Below are 23,004 nucleotides of genomic sequence, written 5' to 3' on the forward strand. Positions count from 1 at the left end.
AAGGAAGGAAGGAAGGAAGGAAGGAAGGAAGGAAGGAAGGAAGGAAGGAAGGAAGGATCTGAAATCAGATTCCAAACTTTTCCAGGGTTTTAAGTAGTGAACCCGTTAACCAGGATAAACCCAACAGAACCCTGTTAGCAGGTCCGGTTCTCACCCGCTCCTTGGTGGGTCCCAGCACCACGCTGCTCGCCAGCCGGCTGTCGAACGTCTCGTCCGCCTTCAGCTGCCCAGCGGCGCCCGGGAGCGGCGGGAAGCTGGACAGGCCGAGCTCGAAGCTGGGAGACGGGGGCTTGGGAGGCGGCGGCGGCGACTGGGGCGTCGCTCTCTGCACAGAGACGGACAGAACCTCAGAACCGGAGACGTCAGAACCTTTCTGATGGACGGCAGGAAGGAGCAGCACTTACCGTAAACTTTTCATCCCTCTTTTTCCTAGAAGAAGAAAGAGTTTTCCTTTAACAAAGGGAATTTACAAAACTCCACTTCTGTCTCAGAACTTCACCTCTGATCACGGCCGGGCGATTAATCAAATTTGACTGATTAATCAAATTTGATCAACTATTAGAATTTTATCAATTCATCAAATTTTACAAATTAACAAAATTTGTCAGACCAAATTGAACAATTAAATATTAATTTGGTGATTTATCAAATTTGTAGAAAATAAGCCAGTTTTGCCAATGAATGAAATCTTAGCGATGAGTTAAATTTCATTGGTTAACCACATTTTTAGTTTTTAAAAATAAAATTTTTGAAATAAACAAGCACACGTCACACCGGCCTGCAGAACCACAGACTTACCTTCCCCGGCCGACTCCGAGGGAATAATCTGGGATTAGCGGCTCCGTGACGCGGCCGGTGCCGGCGGCGTCGCGGCGGGGGAAGGCGGCGTTGGAGGGCAGCCTGGTTCTGGGCTGGCTGGAGGGCAGCCGGGCCGGCGGGCTGCTGCGGACCCCGTTCAGCCTCTCGCTGGCGAAGCCGTGGAAGAGGCTGGGGCTGTCCAGGAGGCCGGAGCTGCGGTCCGCCGTGGGGATGCTCGGCCTCAGGTGGGGTTTGCTGTGATTCCTGAGCGGAAGACATCAAGTTGAAGGAGATGATTGGACCGTTCTGGTTCTGAAAAGGTTTTTTGTTTTGGGCGTCAGAGAGACCAGCCAACCTGTTCCTGGGGGAGAAGTGTCTGACGGTGAGCGGCGACGTTGCTGGTTTGAAGCTGTGTGACGTGGTGAATCCGTTGATGAACTGGTTGTTGTGAAAGGGGGTGACCTGGAAGATTCATTCATTCATCAGCTTCATGAACAGGAAGTGAACTGTGTTAAAGCTGCAGCTAACCACTACTTTTAGTAATTGATTAATCGATTGTTCGGAAGATTAACTGATTATTATGGTGATTAATCGGTTAAAAAAATTGCCAAATTCTGCAGTTTTTTCATTTAACCAGCTAAGAGCTGAAACAATTAGTTGCCATGAATTTATTGTTGAAATAATAATCAACTAATTTAGTGACTGATTCATCTTTAACTGGAGAATACAGACTCAAAATGGCCATTTGCTGAAAGAACAAAACACTCAGAGCAGAAATTAAGCCAAAGATTTTAAGATAAAAGAAAAAATGTACAGACAAATGTTTTATTTTGTTTTAAATGTTTTGAACTGTTTTGGCTTACTTACTCCTCTGACAATTAGCTTTTTTTGAGTCTGTATTCTCCAGTTAACGATTAATCAGTTACTAAATTAGTTGACAATTATTTCACTAATCAATAAATCATGATTAATTTTATTAATCCAGAACTGGATGGAGTCATTTCTGAACTTCTGAGCAGAGAAATTCACACCATTTGTAACAAATCAAATCATAAAAAGCTGAATTATTCTGACTGGAATGATGGTTTTTTTTTTCCCTCTCAGATTGGTACAGATTTTACTCCAGTTAGCCGCTTTAAGCCCGTGGTGTCCAAGTCCAGCGAGCGTACCAGAGCTGGGTCGATGAAGCTGTGCGTGGTGGACCAGGCCTGCGGCGTGATGAGGCTGTAGAGAGGGAACTGCTGCTGCGGGCTGTAAACAGGCGGGATGTAGTAGGACGTGTAGCGCTGCTGCTGCTGCTGCTGCTGCTGCTGAGCGTAGGGGTTCACCTCCACGGGCCGGTAACCGTTCTTTGGCATGAAAGTGTTGATAGCGATTGCCTTCGCCTTTATCCTCGCCTGGCGGGGAGAAAAGTCTTAGATTTAGGTAGCAAGAAATATCAGTAATCACAATGAAAGTTTATTTTGAGCTGAATTTGACTACCTTGAATTGATTGTAACTAAACCGTAATTTATATCTGTATTTATTGAACTTAAAGGTGATTGGAATGAATCAGGTTTCACTTTTGTTGAGAGCTATAACTGCAATAAAATTTAGCTTCAGAGAAGTTTCCATTTAATATCTTTATAATGTAGAGTAATAAACTGTTTCCCTTAAAAAGAAAACTGAACTGAACGACATGAGCGTATTTTTGTGGGTACGTTTTCATCTTAAACTCATCAGTTGTGAAAAGTGCTTTATATTTTTCTGCATGTTTGTGACACTTCACTGCAAAAACACAAAACCTTACCAAGCACTTTTAATCTGGTTTTCAGTGAAAACATCCTAATACACTTGAAATAAGATAAAAATCAACTTACAAATAACTATTCAGTAAGATACACAAGCTTGTTTTAAGCCAATAATTCCTTAATTTTGATGAAAAAGTTCTATTGGCAGATTATTTCACTTATAACAAGACATTTTCTCATAAGTGAAATAATCTGCCAATGGAACTTTCTCATCAATATAAAATAATTGTTAAGCTCTTATATCCATATTTTTGCAATGTTCAGTGTTTCAGAAAATTAAAACAATTTAAATATCGATCAACTGATATAACAGATAAACACTGAATTGTGAAAAAACATGCAAAAAACAGGAAATGAAAAAGGAGACGAAGACTTTTTCACACCACTGCATGTGGACAAATTTAAATCATAATATTTCATAAACCGCTGAAGTGCAGAAAAAATATATATATATCTGTTTAGATCAACTGAAAATAGCAGTACAAGCACTATGTGCGGTGATTTCTCCTAACAGCATCTCTGGTTATTAAATATGGATGTTTACTCTGCTGCAAACATGCTGCATGAAAAGTTGATGAAGACCTAAAACAGATGTTGGCTTTTTTTAAATCAAAGGATTTATTGAAGCCAGTCAGCTCACTGCTCAGTGGAGATGAGTTTAATTCTCAGTAAACAGGACTGACATCTAGGCATCGTTTTAAATAAAAACAACAGAAAGGCTCTAAATGACTGTGTTCTGGTTCCACAATTAAAAACATGAAGTAATGAGTGAGAAACAGAGAGATGATGACGGCTTAGAGGCTGTAAATGGCTGGTTAGATACCTTAATTGGTTTCCCTTGGAAGGTCTTCACTTCTTCGCGAAGATACTGATATGCCTTTGGAGGAAAAAATGATGGAATAAGAAAATAAATCAGTTTCGGATCTTTTAAAATACGGGGCTCTTTTGCACTTAAAAAGGTCAAAATAAATCATGTTTAAACAAAAATAATACTAAAGTTAAAGGTGAAATATTTGAGTGAGACAGAGAGAGAGAGAGCAACAGAGACAGAGAGCGACAGAGAGAGAGAGAGACAGAGAGAGACAGAGCAAAAGAGAGCGAGAGGCAGAGAGCGAGAGAGACAGAGCAAAAGAGAGAGCGAGAGGCAGAGAGAGCGAGAGAGACAGAGCAAAAGAGAGCGAGAGGCAGAGAGCGAGAGAGACAGAGCAAAAGAGAGAGCGAGAGGCAGAGAGAGCGAGAGAGACAGAGAGCACGACAGAGAGACAAAGAGAGAGCAAAAGAGAGACAGAGAAAAAGAGAGAGCGAGAGAGAGCGACAAAGAGAGAGAGAGAGAGACACAGAGAGAGTAAAAGAGAGACAGAGAGGCAGACAGAGACAGCGAGAAAGGCAGAGAGCGAGAGAGACAGAGAGAGAGAGGCAGAGACAGAGAGAGAAAGAGACAGAGAGAGGCAGAGAGTTGGCTGGTTGTATCCCGTTTTTATCGATCTGACTCGGGTTGGAGAGGAAACGTCGGTTACCTGCTGTGCATCTGCTTCTGACTCGAAGGTGATGAACCAGTTGTCATTGTAGGCAAATTCACAGTTGATAAACTTGGGTAAGTTGTTCCCTTTGAAAAGGGCCTCCACCTCCTGGAGAAACAACAAGGGAACGTTACTCACGCCGAGGAGAACCAAAACAGGAAAACACAGTGATCCAGAGTAAAAACAATCAAGATCATTGCACACAGATGGAAAGAGATCGGTGTGGATAATGAAAATATCCCATCAGGCTGTGTTTAATCTGGCCGACACTGACCTCTATAGGCGTGCTCTCTGGAACCTCTCGGAGGATCACGATGCAGCGGTTCTGATTGGGTCGCACCTTCTCCCCCTTCTCGTCCACCTGGACCAATGGCAACGCTGCAGGACGACGCAAAGAAGTTTTTTAAAAAGTCAACCAGTAGACATTTTTTTAAATCCTCTGATGCTTTGGACTAAATGGCCTGTAGCAACAAAGTCTCTGGTTTGAATCCCAAATCTTTTCTGAGTAACTTGCATGTCCTGGTTCTTCACCTTCCTCAGTCTGCTGCTTTTATCATCCAGTTTTTGTGCAAATTTATAGCAAATTTTCAGTAAAAATGGACACAAACATTGGCTGAAAGTGAAGCTATAACTCCCACCTGCAGGTGGCAGTGTTTCTTCTACGACTCCACTGTCTCAGCCTTGAAGTTAAATTACAGCTCATGATTGATATGGCCAGTCAAAAAGTCACATTTGCCGCACAAATATCGCAAACTTTCTTGCAAATATTTCTAAAGTAGTGCCACAAAATCAGATAGTTTGATTACAAAAAGAAGAAAAGCGATTATGAAATCCTCAAGGAACTGATCCCATAAGGTCTTGTTGAAAGGTCTTGTTTTCTAACGCCAGATTCTTATTTTAAATGAACATGGTGTTTCAAACTATTTTGAAACAGATATTTTTTGGTGGGGAAAAAAATGTCCATCGATATTTTCTGTGGGATTATTGCCAGGAACAAATATTTTTCAGTGGCACCAGACCGACGTTCCAGCACCAAACATTTCGCTAATGCAAAAATAGTTTTATTTAAGGTTAAAGTCTGAGAGGCTATTTTACTTAAAACAGTTTATTTTCTTTAAAAATATCTGACTATCTTGTTTAATTAAAACACTGCATGCCTAATTTACTGAAAAGCAAACTGAATCATAGAAAAATTGTGTTTTTAAGCTGATTACTTTAATTTTGCAGATCTTGTCTCACAGACATGAATGAACATGGATGAGCGGACAGATGGCATGATAAACGTTTTTAAAAACAATATATTTCTTCTTTAAAACAGAAATCTTATTTAATTGTAACTCTTTGGCAGCCATTGCTTTCTAGTTTAAATTTAAATTTAAATCCAAGCTGTTGGGAGGACATGACTGAGCAACAAAAAACTGCAAGTAGTTTCAAATTAGGCTGTAAATTAAGTCTGCGTTTAAATCAGATGCACCTTAATAATCAGTCCAGGTAAATCAGTGTGAAACACTTCCTTCCTGAGCAGTTGCTGCAGCTGACTGACGTCACGCTGTTTGCTTTAAAGCCAGCGGTTAAGCATGGAGGTGAGCGACGCCACAACAGCGCTTTACTCACATCGTAAAATGTCCACTATCAGCTCCACGTCAGTGCTGAGCTTCTTGACGTGGTCCAGGTTGGCCACCGTCACGATTGGCACGTACTGATCGCTGTCCATCTGGGAGATGAGGTACATGTCACTGGCCAGGTTCTCCCTGACGGAGAGAGAGGAAACGGGTTAGGACTTGAATCAGACAGTGATGCAGTATTCACTAAATCATTACCGAGATGTGCACATCTGGTTTCTGTCAAGTGTTTTGAAAAAGACGATCTTAAAAATGCAGAATATGAGGTTAAGAAAAAACTTTATTTTTCTTAAAATGTGGAGAAATGTGAACTAAACGGTCTTAAAAGTTCAACAAAATTCTTCAAATTCATTGCAGTTAATTTCATCTTCCCTTAATGCAACATGCATAAAGTTAAATGAGTGAAACTAAGAAAAGTTTTAAAAAGACTCAAATTAACTTGTTATAGGATGGAGGCTAAAAAAGATTCACTGCATTATTCAGATTGTGAATCATCAAGTAATGAAGTAATTTTTAAAGTTAACGTATTACTTATGAAAATGAGTATTAGATTACTTTCTTAGAGAAGCAATGAGTAATTTCCAAATAACTAGACCAACTTGTTGCGGATGGTAAAAACGTCCAGTAGCAGTCATTCTTCCACCGAATCTAACAAAGCTTCTGACTGAAGACTGCTGCTTCATAACAGTCTCATGACTGTCATGACATTCTGACAGCTCAATTTCCAGGCAGCTAAGAGGATATTTCAGAGAAAAATGTCCTCCATGATACCATCAGTTGCTGGCTTGCTCTGCTAATCCACCTCATTTTCTTTTGCTACCTCTCTTTGTCTGTCTGTACGATTAGAAGGCCTTTTAGAAAGAGATGCTGGAGTCGTTACTGTGATTTGAAATGCTAATCAGCTGCTCCCGGTTGTAAACGCAGCCCCCCTGTTGCCATGGTTACGCACCACAACAACTGTCTGAAAGTAAGAAAGTAAAAGCAAAAATCCTTCCAGCTGCACAGCATCCAGAACCAGAGGGAATAACTGTCCATCCATAAACTTTATAAAAACAAAGTCTACAAATAAATAAAAGTGCACAGAACAATGAGAAAAGAGGAAAACAATTTAAATTTGTAAGGTTTTGACTTGTGAGCAGCAGCAGCAGCAGCACTGCAGAGGCGTTTAAAGGCCCTGAAACGGGCCTTTCATTCAGGCCATGCCCGACGCCCACAGGGGGAACAATGACAACCAGATGCCTAAACGGAGTCCAGCCTCACTTGGGGCCAGACTCGGGCCTAAATAAATAAATAACTCATAACGTTTGGTGAAAGCAGCACTTTTCATGGCCATAAAGTTCTTTCTGGCCATGAATAAAGCTGAACATGCAGAAGGAATTTAAATGTAATTTGATGTGAACTTAGAAAAGGTGTGCAAATGTTTTACTTTAGAGGGGCAAATAACACCTGACGTCGAAACCAACTGAAGTGGTTATGGCATCTGATCTAGAAAGTTTAACTGTTGAAAAATTGCAGCTCTTTATACCAGTTTATAATTTAGAACCACACATGGAAATGGAATAAATCAGGGTTGTTTTTTTTGTTTGTTTTTTTTAAGGGTGAAACGATGAGAATTGCTTCGTTCAGACAATCAGATGTGTCGCACAGATTGGGTCGCATTCATCTGCTGTGTAGACAAAGTCTGTGTTGGAGACTAGAGAATGTGGAACCTGATGATGCAAAGAATATTTCTTTTATTCTTTTATTTTTATCCTTTTAATTTTATTGTTTTATTTTATTCATAAAATACAGAAAATTAAGGACAACCCTGACCATCCTCTTCATGATACTGTCTTGGGAAAACAGAGTAACTTCAGTCAGAGGCTTCTTCGAATTCACTGTAATACAGACTGCTACAGAAGACCTTTCCTGCCAACAGTCATCACCATCTACAGTAACTCTTTGATTCGTTAGCAAAGCTATAATTTAAAACATGCACAATCATTTTCCTATCTTTTTGGAGTAAAACTATTAATGGAAGCTTCACCTGGTTATTTATCTGAGATTTTCAGATTTAAAATAAATTTAAGTAAATAATGCAAAGATTAAGATTGTTGCAATAAACAAATTATAAATTTTATTTTTTGAAGGGCATTTTTTATTTATCGTTTTTGGTTGCGTTTTAATTTTGGATATTTGAAATATCTTGCAGTTCCATTGTTAAGTTTTCCTTACAAAATAAAGGTTGACTGGTCTTTGAGGGGGGAAACTTGCATAATTATGTCACAATCAATATATTACTTGAATAACGTTACCACTTATCGCCATAATTATTGGGGCAATTTATCATCCGGGAAATTGGTAATCAAGACAGACCAGGCAAAGATAAAAAGATAAAAGATTAAGTCTGTCCAGACTGAATATTTAGCCGTTATTCAGATATAGGTATGGTGTTGGTACAGATGGTGTTTTAAGTTACATTCTGATTTGTTTCATCCTGAATCGTCCATCAAATTTGCAAAAAAAAAAAGTATATAGTGACGCTGACTTAAATCATCTTGATCAAGCTTCAGTGTGGAGTTTCTGAATGGAGGTAGCAGTAAACGGCCTAACAGTGGCGTAGATCCGTTTCTGTTTTCTGGGTTTGTGTTGATGCATGCAGGCGGCCAGGCGGCACGCATTGTGAGCTGCCAGCAGATGTGCTCCCTGGAGGCCACAAGCAGCTGATAACCTTTACATCTCGCAGACCACAGAGGGCCCCGGAGGTTTAACCGCCACGGGAAAAACACTGCTGTGTCGGAATGCAGTCGTGTTGTGGTGCTGGCAACACGAATCCACAGAGTTTCACAAGGAGGGAAGAAACAGACGGGATCCCGCTGTGGTCAACAAAAGCTGCTGTTCTCCAGCTTCATGAATCATCCACAGCTACCGGCTCAGTGTTAAACAGGAAAACAAGTGGAGACCTTTCAGTTTGTGTGGATAGTGAGGAAAAATAGATATTTTTAATTAGGAACATTAACCAAAGTGCTAATAATAAAATTTTTATTGAGTTAATAGCAGGGTGTGTGATTAATTCAAACATTAAACAAAATAATCAACATTTTCAATTCAAAATCCATTTTTTGCTACTAAATTATTGTATAAATAGACATTTGAGCTCAACAACAAAGATATTTATTGTTTCTACTTTGTTATTCAACCATCAGCACGATTCTATCATTCACCTTTCCAGTTTTTCATGCACCTTTTTTAGAAATGTGGGCTGTGGACGCTGACGTTAGCTGCAACACGTTTAGCATTAAGATGCTGCTGAATAGCTTCGCTGATTGGCTAATTAATTTATAAAAACAATATTTGTTGTAAAAACAATCTGATTGTTTTTCCAACAAATATTAACTTCAAGTGGGCCAAAAGAGATGGCTTTGCTGTTCGCTGATGCTAGCAGGTGTCGTTTGTGCGTCAGATTTATGGGCGTACCAGAAACACTGGAATAGAAAGGTTCCAGACGGAACTTTTGTACATATATACATTTAAAATAAATAATAACAATTGCAGTAAAGTTTGTAAAATTTAAGTAATTAATTAATCAAAATTAAAGCATTAAAGTTCCTGCCTTATTAATCATGCATAACACCTGATTAAAACATATCTTCACACAACCTAGCTGCTGATGGAGGCTGCCAATACACTGGAAGACTCAGAGGAATATACGTTTTATGAACGCATATGTTGTGTCCTGCATCACTCTTGTTGTTGACCAATAGATCATCTTCTCTACCAGACTGGTTCCAGTGGTAAACTGGTGCTAAAGTTAGCTTAGCAACGCTTCTTTCTGATTCAACCACAAGCTCTGGTACCAAAAAAGTGATGGTATCTGAGCATCAATGGCCAAAGAGAAAGAATGGCTTTCACCAGGGGCTGAAGAGGCCAACTCAACCCTTACTAGCTCTAACATTAGTTATAGTCCAACTGGGTGCATTTAACCCATAAACAGTAGAATCAATACAATTTAACATTATAGAAACAACATGAGCTCACCGTCTCTCATCTTCCTGTTGGGTTTTATCATCACCTGTCTCAGATTTTTAAGTGGGTCAACGCAGCACACAGCTTCACGTAAAGCAGATACTTTCCACAGAGCCCATAAACCCCATTTCTGACTTCACCAGTTTGTTTCATGGCCAGATTTAGACTCAAAGCTCAACGGTTCAACCGAGTTTCTCCCCAAGATGAAGGAGCTAATAGAGCTAACGCTGCTAACACGCCTGAGTGTTTTCTTCTAACAATAGGAAGTCATGGTAAGAGGTCACTTACTCCAGGGTTTAAGACATTTTAAGACAGTTATGAATGGTATTTAAGACTTTCAAGACAGAAATGCACATTCAAAAATCTCAAATCGTATGGGTTGGCAACAGAAGTTGGCAAACTGCCAATAGATTTGTACATAAAGGACAATAAAAAGCTAATATCTTGCTAGATAAACAGCCAGCTAAATAGCTAGTAAGGATATATTAGCAGCTACTTACAGGGAGGCAAAACCACCTTGAGTCACAGAACGAAGTGAACTCATACTTAAAATTTTTGCATAACAGTAAAGGTCAACAAGAAAGAAAACCACATAGAATCATACGAGGTAAAACAGTCCTGCTACAGCAAAATTTAAGACCTCTGATTAACATATTCAAGGCCAACCGATTGATTTTTAATGAATGTGATACATTTTAAGGCTGTAGTTTTAAGATATGTTACGTTGAGACCAAGGATGTGCAAAAACCCTCTATTCTAAATCCAAGTTGTGCTGGAAGTTTCCTCATGCTAAAACGAGATTATTCCTTTCCACTGTCGCCACATGCATGATCAGGAGGAATTATTTATCGGCTCCTTCTGATAGAAAACTTTACAAATTGGTCCAATAAACTGAACTTGACTGAACTGCATTTTAACTAGGATTTTACTAGTCGGCTTACAATTAAATAGGAAACTGTTTACATTTACACTTACCCATGAGAGATGCAAAAAGCTACCTTGCAAGCTTGTAAGGGCACATTAGCAGCTAGTTACTGGTAGCCCCAAGAAAAATAAACTACACAGAATATACAAGAGTAAATAGTTCTGCCACAACAATATTTATGACCTATAGTTAACTTATTTAACATTTTTTTAATGAATTTAAGTCACTTTAAGATCTTAGTTTTAGATATGCAAGACTTAAAGATGCACAGAAACCCAGTTTATAGAACCTGTCAATAACCAAAAGTAGCTTATGGAGGAGAAGTTGGACTCACCGGGACAGGCAGAACTCCAGGGTCTTCTTCAGGTTCTCTCTTAAGCCCTCCTGGCTGTTGTCAGGCGGAGAATCACTGCCTGTTGATAAGACAGGAAAGAAAAATGATTTTAATAGCAAGAAATAACAAATACATCTTTAAAAACTTGGTGCAAACAAACAAACCGAACAAAAAGTGAGATAAATGGAGGAAAAATAGGACAATGAATATTTAATGAAGAAATAAGCAAAAGGAAATTGGCAAAATCTTCCCTACTGCTGCCTGTATAGGCCTATATAGCCATCATGAAGGAAACACTTCATCAGTTTCTTAAATTCAGTTAAGTTAGCTTAGAGTTTGAATCTGTTGTCAATTAACGCCCAAAGTGACCTGCAGAACATTTTTGGCTCTGTTACAGTTGTGTTTATTTCAAGCAGAGAGCACTTAGAGATAAAAGTCTGGTGGCATATCCTTGCTGGAGAGGATCATCAAATTTTAATGCTGCTGTGAATTAAACCTTTTAAAGTGGCCACTTGCCTCCTCAGAAAATGAAAACCAGTGGAGGATGTGCTCTACTTGGATGAAGTCATCTCATTCCCAGAATTAAAACTCTACTGCAGGTACGGCTGAACAGGTGATTCACCTCTAATTACTTCATGATTTATCTGCCAGAGCAAAGCGGGCCGAGTCCACGTCAACAACCCGGGTCGTTTCCCAGGATAATTACCTCTTAAATCCTCACAATAATAAACACACATTGCCAGTGAGCTCAACTGCTGATTTTAACTCCAAATTGGTTCTACGTAGAGTAACCTGTGAAAGCCCACAAACCGCCCAGTCACTAGCCAGCCCACCTGTGTGCCCAGGCTGCCCAGGGTCGGGGTACCCTGGGTAGGCGGGCTCGGGGCCCTCCAGTGTGACGGTGGCAACCGGGGCCGGCTCTGTCAGCATTACTGGTTCTGGTGGAGGCTCATCTGGGTCAGCTAGCTCAGGCTCCTTGTAAGCTTTGTCCTCACTGGCTTCAAAGCCTGGCAATCAACAAGGGCAGCAATTATTGACAACACAGGCAATAAGATAATGATTCATCAAGCCTGTTTGCGTCTGAGCTCCATCAGCTTCACTCTGACACATAAGCTAATTGGTCTAACCTTTGCCTAGAAAATTAAATAAAAAGATGAAAAATTACATAATCTGAGAACAAAAATAATACATGAGTAATGAACAAATTAAGAGATGAAGAGAAGATTTCCTTTGATTGGTTCTGATTAGGTCAAATACTGAAAAATATTTGTTACCATTAACCATCAAATCCCTTAAAACTCCATTATCAGTCTATAACACACATTGAAGTCACTTTAACACACTTCTTTAAACTCAATGTAGAGCTGGACAATAAATCAATAACAATATACATGGCGATAGACATGTGACCAATCAATAGATAATACATCTGATAGAATATTCAATGATTTCATCAAACTCCAATCCAGAACCGCACAGCATTCTGGGAGATGTAGGCAGAGGAAATACTTCAGTCGCTCAACCTCTAAACTAGGTTGGTGGCTTCAACTAGTGAGAGAGCTAGTTGAAGCCACCAACTAGTGAGAGACTAGTTGGTGGCTCACTAGTTGGTGAGCCACCAACTAGTTTGGTTTGTTTGCAACCAAACAATCTTTGCAACCAAAGATTGTTTGCTTTGGTTGCCAAGCAACAATCTTTGCTTTGCAGCCAAAGCAAAGATTGTTGCTTTGGTTGCCAAGCAACAATCTGTTGAGTAACTGGCCCAGCACCAGTTTAAAGTTAACTGCTTGAAAATAATAAGAATAGAAAATGTCAGGCCACTAGTTTGGCAGTATTTTAAATATTTAAAACAACAAATTAATCAATAATCATTGATATTGACCAATATGAAACACTTATATTGTGATACATTTTCAGCCATATATAAATAAAACAGTCAAGGACTCAAAGGCAGATGATTTGGGATTAGAAATCTGGCAATCAACTTGGTACCAAAAGCATGTCGTCTAGCATTTAGGAAAAAAACTTTTTTATTACTGCTTAAACAAACATATTTTCTGGGTAGTTTAATTTTTAACATTATTATTTTACAGATGTTTCACAAACACTATAAAAGCCACATAACCTTTTTTCCATTTCTGTTTTAGATCAGTTTGAGTTACCAAAACATGTTGAGAATAAAAGCAGCAGGATTTAATTCAAAGTTCTATCTAGATCTCTTCACTTTTAATGTGTACATGAAAAATAATCTATAAAATATTGAAACACTGATTGTTTATAATTAATGTCTCCAAGCCCATGCATGAGCTCCTTCAATCTCAGTCTGCTCCATCTTAGGTGCACAAAAAAGCGTAAATCCTTCCTCACAGCAGCTGCTAAGACTCTAAAACCAACAATACCGCCAACAAACTCAATAAATGTTTAAATCTCTGCTTGTATTTAAAGTTTTTCCGCATTTCAAACAACATTCCACTTACAAGAAGTGCCGTTTCACTTATTAATCTGTTGTTTTTATGCACAAATATACAAGATAATTCGTTTCATTTTTAAATTATGCTACTCAGTTCCACATTTTTTAGATTCTGAAAATGCTACTTTTAATAACTGCACAATATTTTCTAATGCAGTAAATCTGACCTTCCTGTACGGTAGGTTATTCTTGGTTCCATGTTTTATATTTTTATTTTTGTGTAAATCTAAGCGCTTGTACTAGGATGTCACTTTCCTGACAATAAACATATTTTTTTTCTATTCTAATACATAAAAACATCACAAGCCATCTCAAACGTCATCCGCCACACAGCAGCAAAAGCAGCCTTTCACAAACAAAAATCAACCCTGGCATTAAAGTGCCACCCACATCATTTGATTGGCAGGTAATGGCTGAGGTAAATGCACTGTGCTTCCAAACAACATACTGGTTTTTACAGGTAATAAACCTATAATTACCCGCTCTGCAGCAGCAGTTCAGCCATTAAAGGTAAACCACTGCTCATGCTTTTATAGCCCATAAAATTGTAGCATTTACGACAAAAACATGCAAACTTTATTCTGTAAACTGAAGAAAATTATTTAAATGCCTGGAAGAGGATGATTTTTAATACAGCCACAAAAACAAGTCAATAAGTAAACAGGCAAAAGCTGAGCAACATGGAAACAATGACTTCAGCTTCCTTTATATTGGTGGCAAAGCTGTGATATCAGGATGTGGTTCAGACTCACTTTAGTTCTTTAAATTTACTCTTTAGTTCCTTTATGATACTAAATCTTCAATACAAAGGTTTCTTTGTACTTCCTAAATTTTTTAAAGATGCACAAACAATCACAAATACACCATCAGTTGGATTAAATTTTCCACAAAATATCCTTGTTTGTATGAAATAAAGTGAGAGCAGAGCTAATCGATGCTTTCTGTTTCTGAACCATATCCTCGTTGCTTCTGCGCTGGATGTTAATCAGTTACGTTCAGGGACCAGTGGCTGGAATATATTAATGCATCATATTAAATTAGGTATGAATGATTAAAGACGTGTTTCACTCATGAAAAATGTGACGTGTGGCAGACAGGAGAGTAAAAATAACTTGTTGTGAATGAGCTGATCGTGTAGCTTTAATACCCACATGCAAATGAGACGCCAGAGTTTCGAGATTAAAAGAATCGCCCTCAGTGTTCAGTGACACAACTCTTAAAATGCCTCCAACTGAGACCTAAAAATAGCTCCAAGCCTGAAGGAAAAGTCTTTAATAAACCTGAAGGAGTTTCTTTTTTTTTTTTTTAACTCATCAGAAATTTTAGCCTGTTTGGGCTCAGCTTTAAGACTCTGCCATAAATGGTTTAGCTTGTTTCATTTCCTAACCAATCTGAAGCTATTGCTGTAATTTCCCTTCAAAAACATTTTAGACTGTTGAACTGAAGAGCTTTTTCAGCGACAGACTGCTGCATCCTTCGTGCACAACGGAGCGTTAATGCAGGTCCTTCCTCCCAGCAGTGATCAGGCTTCATAACCATCACTGCTCCCAACAAACTCAACAGCATCCCTACTGGTATTTGGACAATTTATTGTCTTTTTGCTAATTTTTAAATCACATTTTTGCTTTTATTGCACATCTGCTTGCCTGCAATATATTGATGTTATGCATTGCAAACAGTCTCAACTTTTTAATGTTCAAAACACACATTAAGTACATAAAAAAATGAAAAGGAGTCATTTTTAGATCCGTCATGATAACAAATTTTGCTGAACGATAAAAGTCATTACGATAAAAAAAAAATGCCATTTTGAAAACATTTTCAAGTATTACAATGTTAATGACATTCTCAAAGATCAATAACTTTAAATTCTAATGTACAATGTAATATTTTAAATATGCTAAATAAATAAACAAAACAACAAACTTAACTTTGAAGTCTGTGTGAACAAAATTGTTCTTTAAAAAAAGGGCTAGACGAGACTAAAGCACCAAACTGAAGAGTTTTGTCATTTAGTTTTTGGTAGAAAGAGAAAAACGATAAATCATGCAAACAGAAACCATTGAGTTTGTTTTAATTTCTCATGCAATTGATTCATTGCTTATTGAAACGGGCCTAATCCTAATGAGTTGTACATCCCTTGGATCGCGAGTATGATGTTTCTAGTTCTGACAAATGCACTTTATTTTTATATTTCAACACTTTTGGATGTTTTGTCTGAACTCATATATTGATGCTGCTGTTACACCTGAATTTCCCGAGTATGGAGCTATAAAGGATATTTCAATTCTATTTTACTGGAGTTTGGGTGTTTATCCCTTTGTGTATATGTATATTTTGTTTATCCTTTTCCTTAAACATGCACTTATGGTTTTATTTTTGAATTATATCAGTTTTGGTCTTCCATATCAGGGCAGCTAAGAGAGTTGATTGTAAGATTAGAAGAGGTCTGCATGTGTGTGTCCCAAGCGGGCGACTGACCTTCTGGGCCGGGGTCGGCCGAACTATCGCAGCCTTCCTTCCATGGCTGCAGGGCAGCAGTGGTGGTGTCAGCAGTCCCGCTGGTGTCCAGGCTAAACATGTGGTTGGCCCATGCTTTCGCATTGGGGTTGAGGTCTGAAACCTTGGCTGATTCCTGGGAGAAAAACAACAGTCTGGTCAGAGAAGCCAAGGTTTCTGCTGAAGCAACACAGATCTGTGGTTTGCTTGCTCTAGTTTTCACTCTGTCTAATGGAAATGTGACCATTGAGGATTGTTTCTGAAATTAACAATAAAACTGATGTAAGGCACTCAGGAAAGCTAAGATTTGGAAATAAATTTAAAAGGAAAAACCCTCCCACAGTATAAAGGAAATTGCACAAGAGCAGAGGGAACCTCAGAGCAAAGACGCGCCACCAGAGCTGCTGGCTGAAACAGGAAAATCTCCATTCTAAGGCTGCAAAGTGATCGAATCAAAAAATGGCACATTCTGACAATTTTTCATTTAGCCACGTAAGCCATTCTAAATCAAAATAGACACATAAATAATTAAGAAAATAAACATTGTATTGCCTAGTGCAATAACAGCATTCCTCTAGCATACGCTTGGTCATTTATAAGAAAGGATGCATTTGCAGCTAAAAAGAAATCCTAAAATCAGATTCAGCCTTTATTGTCAGGTGTGAGTGTGTGTGTGCATGGTTGTGTGTCCCGTGTTGCCCTGCGACAGACTGGCGACCTGTCCAGGGTGACCCCGCCTCTCGCCCGGTACGCCTGCTGGAGAGTCACCAGCAACCCTCCTGACCCCACTGAGGGACAAGGGTGTAAGAAAATGGATGGATGGATGGATGTCATCCCAAAGAAGCATAACGAAATTCATTTCAGTAGAGCTCATCCAAAGAACCAAAAATTAAAGACCAACATCATAAGGCATGGGTAGATGGCTGCCTGAGGCAGCAGCCATCATGTGATGGCTCAACCCTTTCTGGCTGACTTCACATCAATACAGTCCAGGGCTGATCTGTTGATTGTTTTTTGGATTAACCCATCAATAATGGGATAGTGAAAGGTGCTTCATACAAGTTTTTTTGGTCTGAGTGAAGCTAAAACTGTAACCTGAGGAGTTCTGGGTAGAAAATATTTTCAGAAAAGGTGAGTTTTTATCTCAAATGCAAAATGTGTACATTTTTTGAATCAGTTTTGGTTTAACCGTTGTTGTTGTTCTTTCAGCAAATAGCATGTTTTAGCGTGTACTCCAGTCAACGATTAACCGATGGATTGCTAAATTAGTTAATGATTATTTTAACAATAGATTAATCACAATTATTTCAACCCTGCTTCATTCACAATACTTTCACCCATTTTCTCTACGAATGGAGGAAACAAACATCGTGACAGACATTTATATAGCACCTAAAAACTTCACACTATTGCCGTTAACTAAATTTTAAATACATTCTGGCTTGATTGAGGGTTTTACTGTCAGCAACCAACAGTGAATAAAACATAAATCAGAGACAGGGAGGCATCATGGAGTGATTTACCGATCACCGGCACAGGCAATTTTTCCAAGACTGTTTAGTGACAAATAATCCAGCAGAGAAAAGAACCAGAAAAACCGAACAAGGAGCTGCAACGCTCGATTCAGAGGAAATTTAACCAACCTCTCTACCTGCAGAGACTGATCCCACGCACACGTCACCAGACCAGAATAAACCAGACCACAGAATCAGATGCAGCTGGGTTCAAGCAAAATACAAAATAACTTCCTTAGTTTCGCAAAAAAAAAATTTTGCAGTGGTTTTTGGGTTTTTTTGAAAAAGAAGTTAAAGGTGAAGTCTAAAGGGGACTTCCTGTTTATGCAGCGCCAACATCTGCGAAGCCTGAATGATCTGCTCTAACCCAGCAGAGGGATTCACGCCCAATTCTCACAAGTAAAACTCAGATTATGTGGATGAATGTGAGACTTGCACAATCACTGCAAGTCAAATATAAAGTATTCTAGTGTAATGTTGTAAGAAGTAAAAGTTCACGTTAATGTTCAGAGTAACAATTAGAGATCCACGATACAACGGCATCAACATCTCCAGTGCTGAAGGTTTTTTAGATATTAAGATTCACTGATTTGAAGAGATTGTATTTACATAATTATTATTATTATACGACTTGAAAATGGTTTCAAAACAACAATTTTATCAGTTATCGCAATAATTTCTGGAACAATTTATTGTTGAGCATAATGTTATCGCAACAGGCCTAATTGCCCTAGTCTTAATATCAGATATCGATGTTGGCCCAAATTTTCATATTGATGCAGGCCCAGTTATGATACTGGTCAGAACTGGACCAGCAATTACTATAATGTCAAACTTTTACAGTTTCAAATCACAGTTTTTGTCACCAGAAGTGAATTACAAGCAGACAGGGGTGCCGGTTTGCTACGTGTCCACCTACTGATTCTATTCCATTCATTTCCTCCTCCTCCTCACTGGATGAATTTCAATATAGATTTTCTCTTTAGGATCTTTAAATTCAAGCGAGACTTTTTGCCATTTCTACTTTGTCATGGGAGGACACCATGCCTGAGTTTTTTATTTTTTTTAATTAATCAATTTTATTTGTGTAGCACATTCCAGCAACAATGCAGATCAAAGTGCATCATGGAAACAAAATCATCATAAATACATGATAGAGTCAACAGCTGTGAAAATCAGTAGCAGGCATTACATTTTGTGAAGTGCCGTCGTTAAAATCATCAATACACATCAAATGTGTGATTCAATTTTCAGTTGTGGTTCAAAAGCAACTCTGAACAGGAGGGTTTTTAATCTCAATTTAATAAGTTAACTCAGTGTTTCAGCTGTTTTGCAGTTTTAAGGAAGTTTGTTCCAAATTTCAGGTGAATAGACGCACTCTTCTTCAACTTCTTGTTTGATCCTGAACTGCCCTTTTCCTTACTTTTATTACAGAAATGAATAGAAATATTGTACTGCCTTAGAAACCTAAATGCTGTTTTAAAGTTGTATTTAGGTTCTAAATGAGTGAAGAACTCTCTATATTGTTAAAAACCATTCGCTTTTGTGCATTACAAGCGGAAATTAAAGTATTTCTGAGGGTCTTGGTGGCCTGAACCCACTGGAAATACTCACAGGATTAAAGGAGTAGTTCAGCCTGCACGCCTCGCAGGCAAACAGACCGTAACCCAGAGCCGTGGTGAGCGCCAGCGCATCATTTAACTCCTCAGGCACTGGAGGCCAGAAGCTTCCTGTGGAAGGTGGTAAAAAGCTCCACTCCATCCAATCCATGATTAAAACTCAGTAAAAACACACTCCCACATGCAAGCAGGATGAGACCGCCGATCATCCCCGTGTGATTTCGAGTTTTAGCCGGACTCCTCCGACTCCGTCTGCTCCAAGCTGCTCCGTCGATTCAACAAATCTGATGACAGCAGAGAGGCTCCGCTGCCCTGGTGGGCAAGGCTGACGTTGCACAAGCTGAGTGGCTGCCTCCTCCTGCTCAGCATCCGTGTCTGCTTTTGTTTATGTCACCGTTGCACTGAGTCATTCTCTGGGAAAACAGCGGAGACGTCCATGGGGCTTTGAGGCGCTCACCTGAAGCCTTTGCGAACGCTAAAGCTCAACCCTCATGGGTGTTTTAACGGACTAACTCCACTAATTAGCTGCTGGGAGTAGAACGAAAACACAGTGAAACCTGTTTCCTCTTACAGGAGGAGTAACAAGTCAAAACAAGAAGCAGATTCATAGAAAGAGAGACGAGTCTGACTGGAAGCTGCACCGACAGATCCAGGCCAGGCAGACACACACACAGCAGACTATGCTAATGCTTCAGCTCCTGTCCGAGCCGGCTGCCATAGAAACCCCCGCTGACATCACCAAACGCGTTTTGTTTTGGGGTTTTTTTACCGGGCATTGCTTGACCTTTAGAGATTTTAAATGTTCCTATTCCTCGACAAGGGTGAAAAGGTTGGCTGGCGTGATGACGGAGAGAGAGACGGTTCTGTTTTGTTGGAGTGATTCAGAGGCGAGTTACTGTCGGTGTCATCCCAGGGCAGCTGATGAAGCACCGCCAAGAAGAGCAGCGACTGCAAACAGCTGAATCTGGACTAATCTGCTGGTGTGCAAACATCAGGAGCAATCAGAGGCTCGATATGAACTGAGAAACACCAGGGTAGTTATTTTTATTGCACACAATACTACGACAAACGTCTTCTGGAATCAGAGTGAAAACAGTCAACTACGGCTGAAAAAATCTATTGGATTAATCGTTGTTTTCAAATAATCATCAGCTAATTTAGTTATCAACTAGAAAATATAGACTAAAAAAAGGCAATTTGTTGAAAGAACAACATAGTAAGAGCAGTAATTAAGACAAAACTGTACAGAAATCAAAGTTTGCTAATATTTTCTACCCAGAACTCCTGAAGTGGTATAATAACTGAGCACCTATTGATATCCAATAATTAATTCAGTATATTTTACACAATTAAAATACAGATCAAAGATAGGAGAATAATAAAGAGGCGAAAGCACAATGAGCTTAAAGTCTACACCTAAATAACATGGGGAAAAAAGTAATGCAATCCACAATAAAACCCTTAATTAGTTGATAATAAATTTTACGAAACGGTTGTTAGTTTATTGTGATGTACAAATAAAAAAAAGAAGTTATACGTTTTATAAATCACACTAGGAAATTTTCTGTCACTTTCAAAGAACCATGACTTTTTTCTTCTAATTTTAAAACTTTTTCCTCAGACGGACATTCAGGATTAAAAGTTCTCCCATTAAGACCATTTCTATCATCCGCCAACCTGAAATTAACCTGACGACCACTTCTTGGATAATAACCGTGTTAATCTAACAACATTCTCCACGTTCTCTACTGGTGAAAAACCAAACAAACAACTGGTGCTCTCTTTTCTAACAGACTCACTACAGTCTGCCTTTCTTCATGTCTGGTCTGAATTATAAATGCCTTGACTTGAACATTTGTGGCTATAAAATAGGTCAATATCCAAAGCGTTTTGAACACATATGTGCTCAACATATGGGCAGGCAGGTTCGTTTGGCCAGCAGGAACAGATTTTAGCTGCTTAAAATGCAGACGGATATGAAACTATTGGCAGAAAATGCTAAAAGTTGAGAAAACTACTTTCAGATAGTGCATATCTTGAGGTCTACGCTTAACATTTTGAGGCAAATCAATAAAATTACCACAATGAAGCTATTTTAATCAGATTCTGTGATATAGAAATAGTTGCTGCATGTCCCTTTGTTCCCAACATGGAAAGATTTTCCTCTCTGTTTGCAGTGGAGCTGGATCTCCCTGAACTAAATATGCTAAAAACGCTGGAAGCCGTCGTTTGGTTCACTGATTGCTTTTCCACCACCAGCAGCTTGTAATGAGACCTACAGCCTGAAGCGTTACCCCACCAGACGCCATCAGGGCGTCAGTTTGCCCCCTTTCCATTTCCGCTGCTTCTTATCCGTTTTCCAGTCTTTATCGTGATCTTTCTTTTTCCGAACTTACAGGGTAAAAACACCTTCCAACGCCTGAAGGCATCACACTAAGGCTGCAGGATGCAACTTATATATATATATATATATATATATATATATACACGTTTTTACATATTTATTCATATCAGGCAGATAATCTGGCTAATTATAAACAACCAATCATAGCCAGGAGGCGGGTCTTAGCGCTGTCAATAACAATGCCATGTGGCGCTGCTCATTCCCCTTGTTGCAGCTAGCATAGCCTGACATTTATTACAGTAGATAAACAGTTTTCCTGTAGCTTTAAGTTGTTTTTCCACCATTAGCATATTAAGCAGAGTACACAAGCGTGACTGACAGCACTAAGACCCGCCTCCTGGCTCTGATTGGTTGTTTTTGGTTGGGAACTGTGCATTTGTTCAGACAGCAATAGCAGCTTAAAGAGGATGTGGAGAAGATTTATCTTTTGACAGATTGTATCTAGGCCTGTCAAAATAACAAATTTTGCTGATAATTTTGCAATATTGTCTCAGAAGCTAATGTGATAAGCGATAAAATTGTTGTTCTCAAACCATTTTCAAGTAATATAATGCAAGAACATATTCTCAGATCAATAAACTTTAAATTATAATGAAGATTTAAGACTGGAGCAGAAAGACATTTTAAATATCCAACATATATAAACAAAACAACAAATAAAATGAATTATGAAGACTCTCTAACAAAATTGTCCTTCACAAGCAGGTCTAGTTGAGACCAAAGCACCAGACTGAAGCCTTTTGTCATCCAGTTTTTTGTAGAAAGAGAAAAATTATAAATCATACAAATGGAAATTACTATATTTGTTATCATTTATCATGTAATTATTTGTATTATCAAATACTGTCACCACATGGTGACAGTTTTAACAAATATGCAAAGACTATTTTTATAAAAGTTGCATACTGCAGCTTTAACATCTGATCAAAAACACACAAAGGTAAAATCAAAAATCAAACCAAATTGTTGGCCTACAAACTATTTGGTTGTATATTGTTGGGGCTTCCCGCCTAGTGACCACATTTAGCCCAAACAGTCACTGCAGAAGTCAACCATGTGTTTCCATCAATCAACCCAGCAGGTCCAAGCAGCTCCATGGAGGAATAATACGCCATGCAAGCTGTTCGAATGCCTTCAGGAGACTTTTGAGACGCCAGGCAGAAGAGAGGTTGAAAAGTAAAACAGCCTTCATCGCTTTGGCATGAGCATTTTTCAGTTCTTTAACACCTCTGGATGTTTAGGTTTCAGTTCCGCTCCCTGAATTTGGAGACGTTCTGCAGAGTCTGGATGTCTCTTATCTCTAGGAGCCACCGTTTCTCTTTGGAAAGATTTCTCATCCTAAAGTTACATAATCTTTGTGAGGCTACATGTGCAGATCAGCAGCCACAGCTGCTTCAAAATGTGTACACAAACAGTAACTGCTGTGTTTATTATAAACCAATCGGGTAATTTAAATCAGACTGATTTTTCCAACTCTGGATATGAGAGTTTAGAAAAAACTGGT

At 39.0% G+C, this 23,004-nt stretch overlaps 1 protein-coding gene across 5 annotated transcripts in view; it reads right to left on the minus strand.

The window, feature by feature from the left end:
• larp4b (La ribonucleoprotein 4B) overlaps positions 1–23,004 on the minus strand; it is a 38,308-nt gene that overhangs the window by 5,358 nt on the left and 9,946 nt on the right. The window contains exons 1-13 of one of the 5 annotated variants that reach the window (XM_017309921.2): positions 19,092–19,375; positions 15,946–16,099; positions 11,828–12,001; positions 10,995–11,073; positions 5,723–5,859; positions 4,383–4,486; positions 4,106–4,216; positions 3,412–3,465; positions 1,968–2,195; positions 1,154–1,260; positions 799–1,062; positions 405–429; positions 155–325 (exon numbers count right to left, since the gene is read on the minus strand). In XM_017309921.2, the coding sequence (XP_017165410.1) occupies positions 155–325; positions 405–429; positions 799–1,062; positions 1,154–1,260; positions 1,968–2,195; positions 3,412–3,465; positions 4,106–4,216; positions 4,383–4,486; positions 5,723–5,859; positions 10,995–11,073; positions 11,828–12,001; positions 15,946–16,099; positions 19,092–19,247 (1,764 nt within the window). In that variant the 5' untranslated portion in view covers positions 19,248–19,375. Of the gene's footprint in view, positions 1–154; positions 326–404; positions 430–798; positions 1,063–1,153; positions 1,261–1,967; positions 2,196–3,411; positions 3,466–4,105; positions 4,217–4,382; positions 4,487–5,722; positions 5,860–10,994; positions 11,074–11,827; positions 12,002–12,421; positions 12,559–15,945; positions 16,100–19,091; positions 19,376–23,004 lie in introns of those variants that run through there. The other 4 variants (XM_008434693.3, XM_017309922.2, XM_008434695.3 and 1 more) reach the window with 4 other exon arrangements.

Source organism: Poecilia reticulata, chromosome 17 (genome assembly GCF_904066995.2).
Source record: "Poecilia reticulata chromosome 17, P_reticulata-male-v2, whole genome shotgun sequence".
NCBI classification, from domain to species: domain Eukaryota; kingdom Metazoa; phylum Chordata; class Actinopteri; order Cyprinodontiformes; family Poeciliidae; genus Poecilia; species Poecilia reticulata.